The following is a 13,611-nucleotide window of genomic DNA, read 5'->3' on the forward strand; positions in this document are numbered from 1 at the left end:
ATTATGTAAACTCAATAATTTTTTACAAGCTATCGTGTGATATTAATATTTATTATACCGAAATTTAGTTTAATTTTAATTTAAGTATTATTTAATACCTAACAAATTTAATAATTAGTAATTAATTATCTAAACTCATGAAAATTAGGAATTAATTTGCCTCAAAAGCAAAATTTTTACATATCAACCCTTTTGGAAATTATTTTTCTTGATGTAATTAAGTATATATATATATAAAATAAATCCCATATATGCAAGGCTATGTATATAATGCTAAGTTTTTTTTTTTTTTTTGTAACAAATATATATATATATATATATAAATTGGATAGATAATTAAATTATTTGTAGGTGGTTGTATTGTTTTCAAATGCTTATACTTTGTAAGCTAAATTAGCTATTTCATTTCCAAAATTTTATTGCATTTATACAAACTTGTTTTTGTTCTTGTGCTATGTATTCTCCAATTTTGTTTATACGCTTCTATACTTACAAAAAAAAATTAAACTATAAGATTCAATTAAATTAAATACGAAAATAACCGTAAATAAATTTTGTATTCAATAATAGTAGAAAAGAATCTTTGCGTACTACGATAGATCTCTTAAATTCACATGCTAATTTTTAATAATTTTTTGTTGATTGAATAATAAGAAAATAAATAGTATTAAAAGTGTGAACTCGTTATAAAGATGTCGTGATATATTAAGTTAATATTCTCGAGAAAAATCAAACTAGAGTACGTATAGATATGGGTCCGGGTTGGATTGTACTATTTTCTTATAAGGTTGTGATATTATTTATTGAAATTTAATGTAATTATTAGGTGGTGAAATTGTAATTTGATTTTATTTTATTTTTTAAAAAAAAAGCAGCAAGTGAAAATTAGGTGCAGAAAATAGATTCCACGTTAACAGGAACAATTTTTTATTTTTTATTTTTTTTTTACCATTTTTACTCTCCCCCACTTGATTCTTCTTCTTCTTCTTCTTCTTCCTCTTTTAACTGATTCTGAGACCGGCATTTGGTGCTCAAATCTCTCTCCGCTTCTCTTTATCTTCTTCATCCCTTCAATCCCTCCGTCTTCTTCTCTCCTCCTCATTCATTTTAGTCAATTCCCACCTCTCACTTCTCTCTTTCTCCTCCATGGTTGGTTTCTTCTTCCTCTGTTCTTTAACTACCCTCCTCAACCTCTCCCCTTCTGATTTTCACACCCACAAAGAAGATAAACCCTTACATTTTCCCCAACACCATCTTCTATTTTGAATAATCATTGAAGCTTCTCAACACCAACTTCTCCTTTCCCAGTTTCTTCTCTATCTCAGTCGCTCATGGCGTCCGACCCACCAATTTCTCCGTTCCCTCTTCCTTGATTCTTCATCGGGTCTCTGTGTCTGGACTTCCTTCAACCTTTTTCTACTCACCCATTGAGGTTCATAAGCGAAGGCCGCATGTTCGAGTGCCCGTATCTATTTTCCTAGAACGAGCAGTTGTAAAACGAGGAGCAAGGGTCTTCGTCTTCAGTATTTTTCACTGATTCTTCAACAGGTAAAAAGAACTTGAATATTAACGTTAAAAGGCGTGATTCGGATTATCTTGATGGTTTTTGTTTGAGACTGAAATATGTTTTGATTTATTATGTTTTATTAGATAATTTCCATTTTTTGTATTTATGTGATCGGAAATGGGTTGGTACTAGATTCAAACAGAGTTGATAGAGAGTTGATAGATAACGATCTTGTTAGTTGGTGAAGATGCTTTGAAAAACTTGATGGTGTTGGGTATTGCAAATTTGAATCACGAAGCTAGTCATTTGATATATTTAAAACCCATTCCGCCATGTTTAAGATTCATGTAATCCTCTTTTTCTCTGTGAAAGAGTTTTGAGCTTCTGAGTATTATTTCCTTCTTGATTGTTTTTAGTGAAGGTTTGAAGAAATGGCGATAGAGTTTTGTTCAGAGAATTCCAATATGAGTCCAAGAATCTCGTTTTCTCATGATTTATGTCAATCTGATATCGTCCCTGTCGAGAAGCGTCCTGTTAGATCAAAATCATCTCGCCAAAACTCTAGCATCGATTTCGATTTCGGTGTTGGTGAGAGCTCTGATCAAGAATCTTGTTCTGCCGACGAGCTTTTCTTCGATGGAAAAATCCTTCCTACCCAAATCAAGAAGAAGATTCAACCCACCAAACAGTCGGAACATTCTCTGCCGCCATTACCATTGCCATTGCCGCCAAGGTTAGATGATGCTGATACCAATGAAGATCAGAAAATTGACAGACCAAAACAGAGCAAGATAATGAGAGACGAAACAGGGGATAACATTGACGAGAAACAGAGTTCTAAATCATTTTGGCGGTTCAAGCGCAGTAGCAGCTTGAATTGCAGTAATGGATATGGTCGGAGTCTATGTCCTTTGCCTCTCCTATCGCGAAGCAATTCAACCGGATCAACACCAAGCATCAAACGCACGTCATTGACGAAAGACAACAACCATAACCAAAAACAGAATTTGCACAAACAAGTGCCGACGAAGTCCTTACATTCATCATCAACAAATCATCAAAAACCTCCATTAAAGAAGAATTATGGAAATGGTGTCCGAGTTAATCCTATTCTGAATGTTCCGTCAGGGAATCTATTTGGATTAGGTTCGATCTTCTCCACAAGTACCAAAGATAAGAACAAGAAAAGATGATTGACATCCAATTTTGTGGTAAAGAAGAAATAACAACACTTGAAAAATAGTCTATAGTTGTTCATGAATGAAGATTTCTTTTCTTTTCTTTTCTTCGTTTGTTTGTTTACGGGTTTCGATTCTTGTTTATCGATTGAAATGTGATTAGTGAAATGATAATAGAGATAGGGAACGAGTAAATGGGCGAAGAGTTTTTTGTCAAAAGGGTGTCGATTGTGGAGGATTGGGGAGGGACCAAGAGGCCTAAAAGGATTGTGATATAGTTCAATATGGCACATGCTTTGGGACAAATTTGATAGGTAAAACATTCATGTCATGCTTGTCTTAGTCAAATTCTATTTCATTTTTTTTGTTTTTTATTGAAAATATATACATTTAGATTATTTTAATTTTGTGTATCAGTACTAAGTTATTCTAAAATCTAATCATATTCAAGTAATTTATATTGTAATCGAAGAATTTATATATAAAAAATTCTTCATAATGGCATATTTGAGATAAATTTAGCAATAATATAAAATTTATTTCTATGTTTATACTTAGTTTGAGTACAAAAAAGAGCGTATATATATATATATATATTATTGTATTACACAGATACATTTCAATTTTTATTAGCTCGGGTAGAATTTAGTACGTATTCTTTTAATTTCATGAGTTTAACTACTATTATCTCAAATAAAAGATTATCATATTCTGGTAAAACTAATAGTAAATTTACTGTAAAAATAAGTGAAAAAAATAAAATATGAATTTAACTCACGAGCTGATACTTGTTTAATAATAAAGTGACTCGTAAATCGATTATCACTTATCAGCAATATCGATTCGGATATGAGTTCGACTTTCTTTCCATGTACGTAGCTTTTGGAATTATGCATTTGTGCTTAATGCTCAAAGATGGTGCGGACAAGTTGGATATAAAGTGACACTTTTCTCTATTTTTCACTCGATGCTCGTGGCAAAAAGGTATGTTTGTATACGAGTTGTATAAGAGCAATGATGCCATCGATGATGGCTTCTTGAAAAAAAAAAAACAACTTCACTAGTTTGTTTCTTCTTGTCCTTGTTTCTAGTTGAAATGAAGACATAAAAGTAATCATTTTTTAAGTTCTCTTTTCAAGAAACTATAAGTAAACTACAAAAAAGCTTTCAATAATCGACATACATGGATCCATTTGAAAAACTTTGAAGAGGAAGCAACCTTGTAAAAAACTTCTTTCTAAATTCTTTTCGTTTTTTTACTTCGATTTTTATCCGAGTGGTAAAGTGGATTCGTAATCGAAAATATATTTATAAGACGACAAACTTTATTTTGGGCGGTGACTTTACGAGAAGAAGCAGCCTTTCTATAATTAGCATGCAATAATCTCTTTGAAAAACTGTCTAGAGGAAGCAATCTTTGAAGAACTTCTTCCTAAAGTATTCATAATTAAGTTATGCCTAAAAGTTAAATTTCATATTGTGTTCAAGATACTTTCCTTTGATTACTATAGTGGACTGAGCAGTGCTGGAGGCCCAGCCCATTTTAATTAATTAGTTATATATATATATATATATTATATTAAAAATTAATTCCATTATTTTCGAATTAGTAAGAGAATTAAAGTTTTCTCAAACAGATTTTTTAATTGTCGATCTTCCTATGTCGCTAAATCTTTAGGATGCCGAAATACGCTGTCATACATCAAATTTACGGCTAGACATTGTTGAAATAGTGCGCAGAATGTCAATAACGTTTTGATAAAGAATTGAGAAGACTGCTCTGAATTCAGTTTTATTATCGAGGATTGTAAATTTTTGTTATCACGTAGGCCGTATATTTTAATTACATAGACTAGCCGAAATGTAAACACGATGGTCTATAACGTTGTGTCGGAAGCCTAGTCTAGACCTATCTTTTAAGTTAGGGGGGATTAGCTTTTGATATTATTGTAATGCTAATTTAAGTATTAATGACGTTACGATTTTTTAAAAAAATTTGATTTTTTTTGAATAATTAAAATAAATGATCAAAATCGAACAAATTAAAAACGGATTATTCAATTATCAACGATTAAATTAAAAACCCTCTTAAATATTAATGCATTGTATTTATATATTATATATAACATATTAGTTTTGCATTTTAAATTATAATTACAATATAAACTATGTTTTACATAATTGTTAATTGCATATTTCCAAAATTACGAATTAAAACTATAATAATTTTAATTTTAAATAATTTAATTATGCAATTCTGATGGATTATTAGATCTTCGTGGAGATATAAGTGCAAAATTATATTAAAATGTAAAAAAAAAAATTAATAATCAATTTTTGGTTTTTCTTTTAATTTTTTTATTTAACAAATTTAATTATATGCTAAATTTATATCTTTAAAATTTTTAAATATATATATATATATATTATATTCCTTTAATAGAAATATCTATTTATTTTTTTATAATGGACCCGTTTCTTCTTCCCTCAGTTTCCCGGATCACACCCTAACACCTAAATCCCACACTCATCTCCATTTGCTAACATCAGTTTCTTCTTGTTTCATCCGATTTTGCCCTCTAATCAACACTACACACCTCAACAATTCAATTTCTCTGCACCTAAAACCCTACTGGTATCCGATTCACAGTCGCAGCCGTGCTCTTGATAAATCCGGTCAAACAAGGAATACTTTTAGGTTTATCACTTTTTCTTTATCTTCTTCGAGCATTGCTTACTTGATGCGTATTGCTAGTTTGATGTGTATTCAGTACTCTGTTAACCTGCTGTTGCTTTGGATTTTATTATTCTTATTATTTGAGACTAGTTTGCTATTTTATTCACCAGTGTCTGTTTGATCATATTACTGGATGTAATCGTAACTTGATTTTAATGTGTTAATTTATGTTCATTTTTCCTGTTGTTAATTCTTTTGTAGTTCCTTAGCACGATTCAACTCTATCCATTTCGGTCTTGCTCAAATCTGAGAGAGTTTTAGTTGATCTATATAATTCACGTAAGCTTGCTTTGCCATATGATGATTTCTATATCAATACTTTGCAAACTTTTGTTATTTTCATAGCGAATTTAGTTCTACCAATCAGTTTGCTTGTTTGAAGTATACGTTCGGTTGGACTCTGCTTCATTGCCCTTAAGCATTTAACACATTCTCCATTTTTTGGTCTCCTTTTATCTATTAGCAGCTAAATAATGGAAAATTTCCTATCTAATGCAGGTTTGAATTTTCAGGTGCAAGATCTGGTAATTCAAGTGTATAGAGAGTTGGGATTGAGTGGAAAATGTCGAGGTTCCATGTTGGAGGGAAGGTGGTGGATAGTGTTGATTTGTTGATGAAGAAGCGCTGGCCGTGGCGACTGGATGTTTGGCCTTTTGCCATTCTCTATTTTGTGTGGCTCATCATAATTGTTCCAAGCATAGACATTACTGATGCTGCCATTGTTTTTGGTGGGCTTGTGGCTTTGCACATTCTGTTCTGGCTATTCACAGTATGGTCAGTTGACTTCAAATGCTTTGTTCAGTTTAGTAAGGTATGCAGTACTCTGAAATCCTCTATTAGATCTAAGCTTTTGTGGATTCAAGTGCTTGACAAATACGGACCTATGGCTATCTGTGAGTAGGGTTTTTTGAATTTACTGGACGGAGTATACTTAGCTAATATTTAAGGAATGGTTATGATGCTTTGTGATGGTTGATTGTGTTGCTATGCAGGTTCATGATATTCACCATGCAGATGCATGCAAGATTACTCCTGCCAAATTTTCTGGTTCCAAGGAAGTTGTGCCACTTCATTTTCGTAACCAAGTATGTCCATTATTAACTCTTAAAGAGCTGACAATGGTGTAAAAGTTGAAAAACTATTAAACAATTTAAACAACATTTGTCTTTTGACATGGAGTAGTAGGGAGTAAGCATAGTTACACGAAACTTTCAACATTAAGAGATATGTATGTAGTTGCTTTTTGTCTATAATTAAAGTATTTAGTTTATTTGATAACTATTAAGTTTAGGCTTATTGTTATTATTTTTATCTCAAAAAAAGTTATTATCATTATTATCTTGATAAAAGAAGAAATATCATTGAATAAGGAGAAGGTCATTACAGTGATGATGAGAAGATAAGATATCCTTATGGAAAAAGGAAAAAGTATAGACAAAGGAAGCAAAAATTATAGGTTCATACTTTGTATAGTTTTACTATTTCTTATTTAGTTAAGATCGCGTTTAGTTATTTTCTTTATCATATTCTAGACATAATAGAATACCAGGAAACCACAAAATTGTTTGAATACTACTCTAGTGTTATGTAGACAATAAAGATGGCAATGGGTTGGTTTGAGGCAGGATTCGGCAAATACGAAACCCGACTCATAGTTTGAGTATTAAAGTCCAAATCTACCTCAAACTCAAGGCCAGGTTTAATAATTTCAAGCCCTTTTGGACTGTTCAGGTTTTCTCAAAAATCCTAATTGCCTTGACTGGACCTGTCCCTCTCATTTCATTTTCTCATTTGATCACCCTCTGAACCTTTCTCATTTTTTATTTCACAACCACTGAGTACAACTTACACCCCCTTTTTATTCGAACTTAATTTATATTTTCTAATAAAATATATGCTAAATAGACATTAATAGAGATGGGATGGGTTGAACAGTTTTTGGGCTTCCAAACCAGACACTGATCTGACATTTGTATGTTAAACCCTACCTGACTGGGATCTGAAATTTTTGTCGAGAACTGGAATGGGGCAGCTGCAGAGCAGGTCGGATTGATTGGCCCACTGGTTTGTTTGCCATCCGGCCGTCTTTTTTGTGAACATTGTTTATGTTACCATGATTTTTTTCTTTTCTGAATATTTGGCTTCCCTCAACACTCTTCTTCCCGCCTTTATGTGCAGAGAAGGTGGTTTTCACTTTTGATTGGCAATCATTTTTGTTCAATGCTGTAATTTATGACATCTTCCTCTGCATTGAGTTTCTCAATAACATCATCCTTCATATTCGTAGGTGGCAGGTTCTTCTTCTGTAGTAGATATCCAGGAGATTTACTTCGATTTCAGGAAGCAATGTTTCATATACTCGAAGGAGGATGGGACCTTTCACAAGCTTCCATACCCCACCAAGGAAACATTTGGCTATTATCTCAGGAGCACTGGCCATGGAACTGAAGCTAAAATTGTCACTGCCACTGAAAAATGGGGACGGAATGTGTGAGTTGCTAGAATGGATTTCCATGTTTTTAGATTTTTTTTTCTCTGTTTTTCTAATTTATTTTTTTCTCAATTTATATCTGTCTTCTTTTCCTTTTTTTTTTGTTTGGGGAGGGGGGGGGGGGGGGAGGGAGAGAGGGATAAGTTTTGTGTGCCCGTCAAATATCTATAATTGTTTCAAGTTTTTCATGCATGTTTCTTAATTTGAAGAAGAAAAATATAAGGTGATTGGCATAATTTTTAGTAATGATAGTATTGAAGTTTCCTGGATTTTATTCATTTCTAAGAGGATGTTTAGTTATAGTTCTTCATGGGTTTGTGTTACTTCTCATTAGAGTTAGTCATCATTTGAATCTATCTTTATTCTAGGTAGTACGTGGGTTCTAAGAGCTTCTCTGTTGAAGCCAAAACCCTTCTCATAGTTTGAGGGGGCAATCTTATTGTATGGGGATTAAAAAAAAAATGGAGACAACGTGTCTAGGATTAAGATTGGTAAAATAGCATTTCATGTTTTTTCACCATTTAGAGAGAGTTTGGCATATTGTAGGGAACCAAAGAAGCATTTCCTCATGGAGAGAGAAAGGAAACTTGAATGGGAAGATATTTTGCTGTCACTAAATTATGTGCGGGACGAAAAATATTCTTGGCCTAAAAGGAAGCAAACGCAATGGTTGGGGGTGGTGTAAGGAGAATTCTCATATTGACATCTTCAGACGAGGAAAAATTCTTCTCAATGGATGTTATTGAGTAAAAAGTTTGCTTGGACACGAGATCATTTTTCTTCTGTTGTGCCCGTTCTCTATGACTCAAGCATCATTCTTGAGTTCTGAGTTGGGTGATGACAGATTCTCTAGCTAATGACTTTTGGTGTTGGCGGGGACATCGGGACCTGCCTGCTATATGGGTCCTTTGGATGGAAAAAAATGGAAGGGCCTTTGAGGGCTTAGTTTTTCCATATAGTAGAGTTAGCACTCAATTCATTTTCCTTTTTTGTGTGTGTTTTCTATGGTCTAAAGGCATTCTTTCTTTATTCCCTGATGAGGACTTAGACGTAGTAGATATTTTGACTCATTTATAAAGCTTTTGTAATCCATGGGCACCCCCTTAGTGCCTTGTTGGTTTTTGTCCTTTCCTTTTTCTTTCGAAAAAAGTGGTTGGAGGAGCTGTGGGATAGTGCTTGTAGAATTTTTCTTTTGAGAGGAAAAAGATAGAAGTAATGTTAAAGAGGAACGAAGGGGTTGCGACCCTAGTACAAGAGGAACCAAATGTCTCTGAAGTTTCCTAAATCATCATCATTGTTGAGAGGCTGGCCATTAAACGAAAAACTGAGTCTGGAAACAGTAATCTCTAATTCCATAAAAGATTTCTTGTTTCTTTCTTTCAAAGTAACCCAAATGATAGTCAACAGAAGTTTCCTAAATCATCATCATTGTTGAGAGGCTGGCCATTAAACGAAAAACTCAGAGTCTGGAAACAGTAATCTCTAATTCCATAAAAGATTTCTTGTTTCTTTCTTTCAAAGTAACCCAAATGATAGTCAACAGAATGAGGGAGTGCTGTACTTAGCAGGTGAATGCAAATGATCTGCTTCAAGCATCCAGACCCAACTGTAATCTTTCCCCATAAGTGTGTTATGTGTTTCAGAAGGCTGAGTCCCGCTGTCATCTTCTGTTGCACTGTGGTGTTGCCTGGAGGCTTTGGACCTAGTTCTTTGAAACCTTTGTTTGTCTCTCCCTCCACCATTGAATGCTTTACCTCTTCTTCCCTTTGGGGAGTTAGGAAGGGAAAGGAGGAAAAGTTGCTACCCAAAGGAGCTCTTTTAGTAGGGTTATGGGTGTTGTGGTTGGAGAGAAATGCGAGGCTACTTGCAGGACATTGTTTAGCTCCTCCAATTCCCTATGATAGTATGCCCTTTTTAGCTTCTCGCTGACTAAGACTCATGAGCATTTTATGTACATCTCTTTGGCTATTTTGCAAGGAGGCTTGGCTGCTGGTAATACTGTTTTTCGTGTTTTTGGTTTCTTTTCCCTTTTCCTTTTAATAATGTCAATTCAGGGTTATGGGTGTTGTGGTTGGAGATAAAGTCTAGAATATTTACAGGACATTTTTAACTCCATATCTCTGTGATAGTATGCCCTTTTTAGCTTCTCGTTGGACCAAGACTCATGGGCATTTTGGGTACATCTCTTTTGCCATTTTGCAAAGGGATTTGGCTGCTTTTTATTACTTTTTTCATATTTCTTTGTTTCTTTTCGCTTCTTCTTCCTTCACTAATGTTTTTCCAGGAGAAAATCTTATTCTTTGCTAATATACCTTTCTCTCTTTTCTCTCTAATAATATCTAGTTCGTCATAAAGAATCATGTTGTATTACTAAGTTTTTGTGGGAGGTCAGGTGATCTTCTAGGAGATAACTCAAGTTATCAGATCCAAGTTATGAACAGAAAATCTCTGTACCCTAAGTATATTTGGTGATATTTTATTTATGTCCTTTGCCACCTTTATATGTCTACTTTTTTATTTCCACTTTTCCTTTTCCTCTTTTTGTTAAAAAAAACTTTAAGAGCTTACCATGGGATACCTTAAATCTTATGCTTGCTTGATAAATGGTAAAAATCATAAAAGGTGAAAATGCATGGTCTTATTGTTTTGCCTTTTAAAGCCATGCATGAGACTATTATATGAAGATCTACATCCTTGACTTTTAAACAAATCTGGTTCTTCGGCATGTTCATGGCATAATTGAGATCATAGAGAAGAAACAAGTACTGATACACAATTTTTAAGCCTAACTCTAGTTACATGTGTGCTTCTGTACTTTCAAGAGTGCAGTTTACAATAGTGCTTCTGTGATTTGTGAAGTAATTGCGTGTAGTTGCTTCTATTTACTATTTTTCTTGGGAAGAAATACTGGAATTTGGAAGAAGTAATTTGACCCACAATCTTTTTACCTAGAATATACCTTTAACAAAAGTTTTTTGAAGGTTATTGCTCTTCTCAAAAATTAAGGTTTTTGTTTGGATTGTTGTACTTAACAAGCTTTAATACTAAAGATTTGGTTCAAGTTTGTAGGTCCAAACATAATTTATCCCCAATTGTGTGTGGTGTTTTCTCTGTGAGGAGTCCCATAGTCATCTTTTTTTTTTACATGGTAATGTGGCCTGGAGGGTTTGGGCTAAGCTGTTTGATGTTCTCATGGCTCTTGGGTTTCTCCTCCAAATCTTGAATGGTTTTATTTCTTGTTTTCGCCATGGTGTTGGTGAGAATAAGAAGGATAATTTGCTTTGCATAGGGGTGTTATTTGCTGTGCAGTAGTTGCCGGGCTTTTTAAATTTTGAGGACCACTTTTTTCATACATCTTTTCTTTAGCATAAGTTGATTTTTTTGGCTTCTCTTTGGGCTAAGGTGCATGGGTGTTATAAGGAGATTTCTTTTTTCTATTGCACATAGAGGTTGTTTGATTTTTTTTTTTAATATTTTTGTTCATGTTATTTCTCTTTTTTTTTGGTACACCTAACTTTTGGGTCATGTGGTACTTCTTTACCTCCAGAAAAGTAGAGGTTGGATATTCGATTTTTGCTTAATGCAAGAGTAACATATATTCTGTTGTATTAAAAAAAAAAATAACACGCATGCACTAATTACAATAGAATAGAATTTTTTTTATACTTTCTTTCTTTTGGAGGGCCCATAGTCCTTCATTTTTGTATTCTATTTCCTCCTTTTCTTCCCATAGTATAAATATTTCCATAAATAAAAGAATTAGAATTAAGTGATTTGAACTTATGGAATTGAGTTGTCATTTGTCAAGTTAATGTATTAATCTGCACTATTTTGTTATAAAACCTGGACTCAAATAATTTTGATTGTGGCTGTTAGAATAGACTAAATTCATTTTAGCTAGAAGTAAGGAAATGAAACTGAATCCTGGTTCTTTCTTTCTTCCTTTATGTACATCTTCTTTTTCATTGGTCTGGTTAAAACTTATAATATCAAATTTCCTCCTCTAATTATGTTGTTATCCATGATATGTTTTGATATGGATGCTTTAAAATCATGCAGCTTTGATTATCCACAACCTACCTTCCAGAAATTAATGAAAGAGCACTGCATGGAGCCTTTTTTTGTATTTCAGGTTTGTCTTTATTCTAGCTTTCTCTTCCCTTCTATATCTTCTTGTGTTTCCCTTTTGTTGTTTAATTTCCTATAATCCAACTTCACTACATAATCTGTTTCTTCTTTTCTATAGGTATTTTGCGTGGGTCTTTGGTGCCTGGACGAATATTGGTACTATAGTTTGTTCACCCTATTCATGCTGTTTATGTTTGAGTCAACAATGGCAAAAAGCCGGTTAAAGACTTTGACTGAACTAAGGCGTGTAAGAGTGAACAATCAGATTCTAATGGTGCATCGGTGTGGGAAGTATGCTATCCGAGTGTCATTAAACTTCTTTATAAGCTGTTTAGAGTCTCAAGAGTTGCGTATCTAACTTCATAAGTTTTAGGTGGGTTAAACTTTCAGGGACTGATTTATTACCTGGCGATATTGTCTCCATTGGACGCTCTACCAGTCAGAACGGAGAAGACAAGACTGTGCCCGCAGACATGCTTTTACTTGCTGGAAGTGCTATTGTGAATGAAGCCATTCTTACGGGCGAGTCTACTCCCCAGTGGAAGGTGTTTCTCATTTTTTTGATATCTTCATTATGTTTCTGTTGTAAAACTTATACTTGTTCATGCACAAGCACTCAAATGGTGTGTGCATTCAGTGAAATTCTTTTACAAAAAGAAGAAAGTGCCTTGTTTAGTTTTTATAATGAATGATTTCCTTCTGCCATGGACTATCGAAGTATGTTAACTTGGTACATCTATGTCTGCTTAACTGCTATTATGTGTGGATGTTGGTTGCTTCACCGTCCAATGTCTTCCGCATAGTTTGTGTTATGTGATTAGTTTTCTTTCAGGTTTCAGTCGTGGGTAGAGGGGCTGAGGAGAAGTTATCTGTGAAGCAAGACAAAGGACATATATTATTTGGTGGTACTAAAATTCTGCAGCACAGTCCTGACAAGGTTGGGTTGAAATCATTTTCATGTCCTATCTTCTTGTTTAGATGAGATCACATCTTTCTAATTCATGATTCTGATGTTTTTGTGACTCAGACCTTCTCTTTGAAAGCCCCTGATGGTGGCTGTGTGGCTGTTGTTTTGCAAACTGGGTTTGAAACAAGTCAGGGTAAATTGATGAGGACAATCTTATTTTCCACAGAGAGGGTATGCGGTCGATAATTCTTGAGTGTAATTTTGTTCATCAATAAGCAATCTAATTTCTGTCTGGATCCTGGATGTGGGTTTTAGGTTACTGCTAACAGCTGGGAAAGTGGCCTGTTCATTTTATTTTTAGTTGTATTTGCGGTGATTGCTGCTGGTTACGTGCTTGTAAAGGTAAATCAGCACTTCCTTTATGTGAAATATGGAATATTTACCACTCCTACTTGACAACATTCCTTGATACAGGGACTGGAAGATCCTACACGGAGCAAATATAAACTTCTTCTAAGTTGTTCACTCATTATTACTTCTGTGATCCCTCCTGAACTACCAATGGAATTATCAATAGCTGTCAATACATCTCTGATTGCATTGGCACGCCGGGGGATATTTTGCACAGAACCTTTTCGAATTCCTTTTGCAGGGAAGGTAAGT

The 13,611-nt window shown here is 34.0% G+C and overlaps 2 protein-coding genes across 6 annotated transcripts in view; both read left to right on the top strand.

Annotated features, from left to right (window-relative positions):
* The first annotated feature begins 985 nt into the window (after positions 1-985).
* Positions 986-2,788, top strand: LOC110807513 (membrane-associated kinase regulator). 2 transcript variants are annotated; one of them, XM_022032656.2, is made up of 2 exons: positions 986-1,548; positions 1,929-2,788. In XM_022032656.2, the coding sequence occupies exon 2, from the start codon at positions 1,939-1,941 to the stop codon at positions 2,698-2,700; it is 762 nt and encodes a 253-aa protein (XP_021888348.1). In that variant the 5' UTR covers positions 986-1,548; positions 1,929-1,938; the 3' UTR covers positions 2,701-2,788. The 2 variants fall into 2 exon arrangements, with proteins under 2 accessions (XP_021888348.1, XP_021888347.1); XM_022032655.2 differs by having other exon boundaries at positions 990-1,548; positions 1,924-2,788.
* Positions 2,789-5,142: 2,354 nt separating this feature from the next.
* The window catches only part of PDR2 (phosphate deficiency response 2), a 28,164-nt gene continuing 19,695 nt past the window's right edge, over positions 5,143-13,611 (top strand). The window contains exons 1-12 of one of the 4 annotated variants that reach the window (XM_088210594.1): positions 5,143-5,383; positions 5,624-5,701; positions 5,921-6,233; positions 6,415-6,507; positions 7,710-7,912; positions 11,973-12,045; positions 12,160-12,332; positions 12,415-12,586; positions 12,874-12,978; positions 13,069-13,179; positions 13,264-13,350; positions 13,423-13,605. In XM_088210594.1, the coding sequence (XP_088066720.1) occupies positions 5,985-6,233; positions 6,415-6,507; positions 7,710-7,912; positions 11,973-12,045; positions 12,160-12,332; positions 12,415-12,586; positions 12,874-12,978; positions 13,069-13,179; positions 13,264-13,350; positions 13,423-13,605 (1,449 nt within the window). In that variant the 5' untranslated portion in view covers positions 5,143-5,383; positions 5,624-5,701; positions 5,921-5,984. The remainder of the gene's footprint in view (positions 5,384-5,623; positions 5,702-5,920; positions 6,234-6,414; positions 6,508-7,709; positions 7,913-11,972; positions 12,046-12,159; positions 12,333-12,414; positions 12,587-12,873; positions 12,979-13,068; positions 13,180-13,263; positions 13,351-13,422; positions 13,606-13,611) is intronic. The other 3 variants (XM_088210595.1, XM_088210593.1, XM_088210596.1) reach the window with 3 other exon arrangements.

The sequence above is a fragment of the Carica papaya genome, chromosome 1 (genome assembly GCF_054855325.1).
Source record: "Carica papaya isolate Zhongbai chromosome 1, ASM5485532v1, whole genome shotgun sequence".
Classification (NCBI taxonomy): domain Eukaryota; kingdom Viridiplantae; phylum Streptophyta; class Magnoliopsida; order Brassicales; family Caricaceae; genus Carica; species Carica papaya.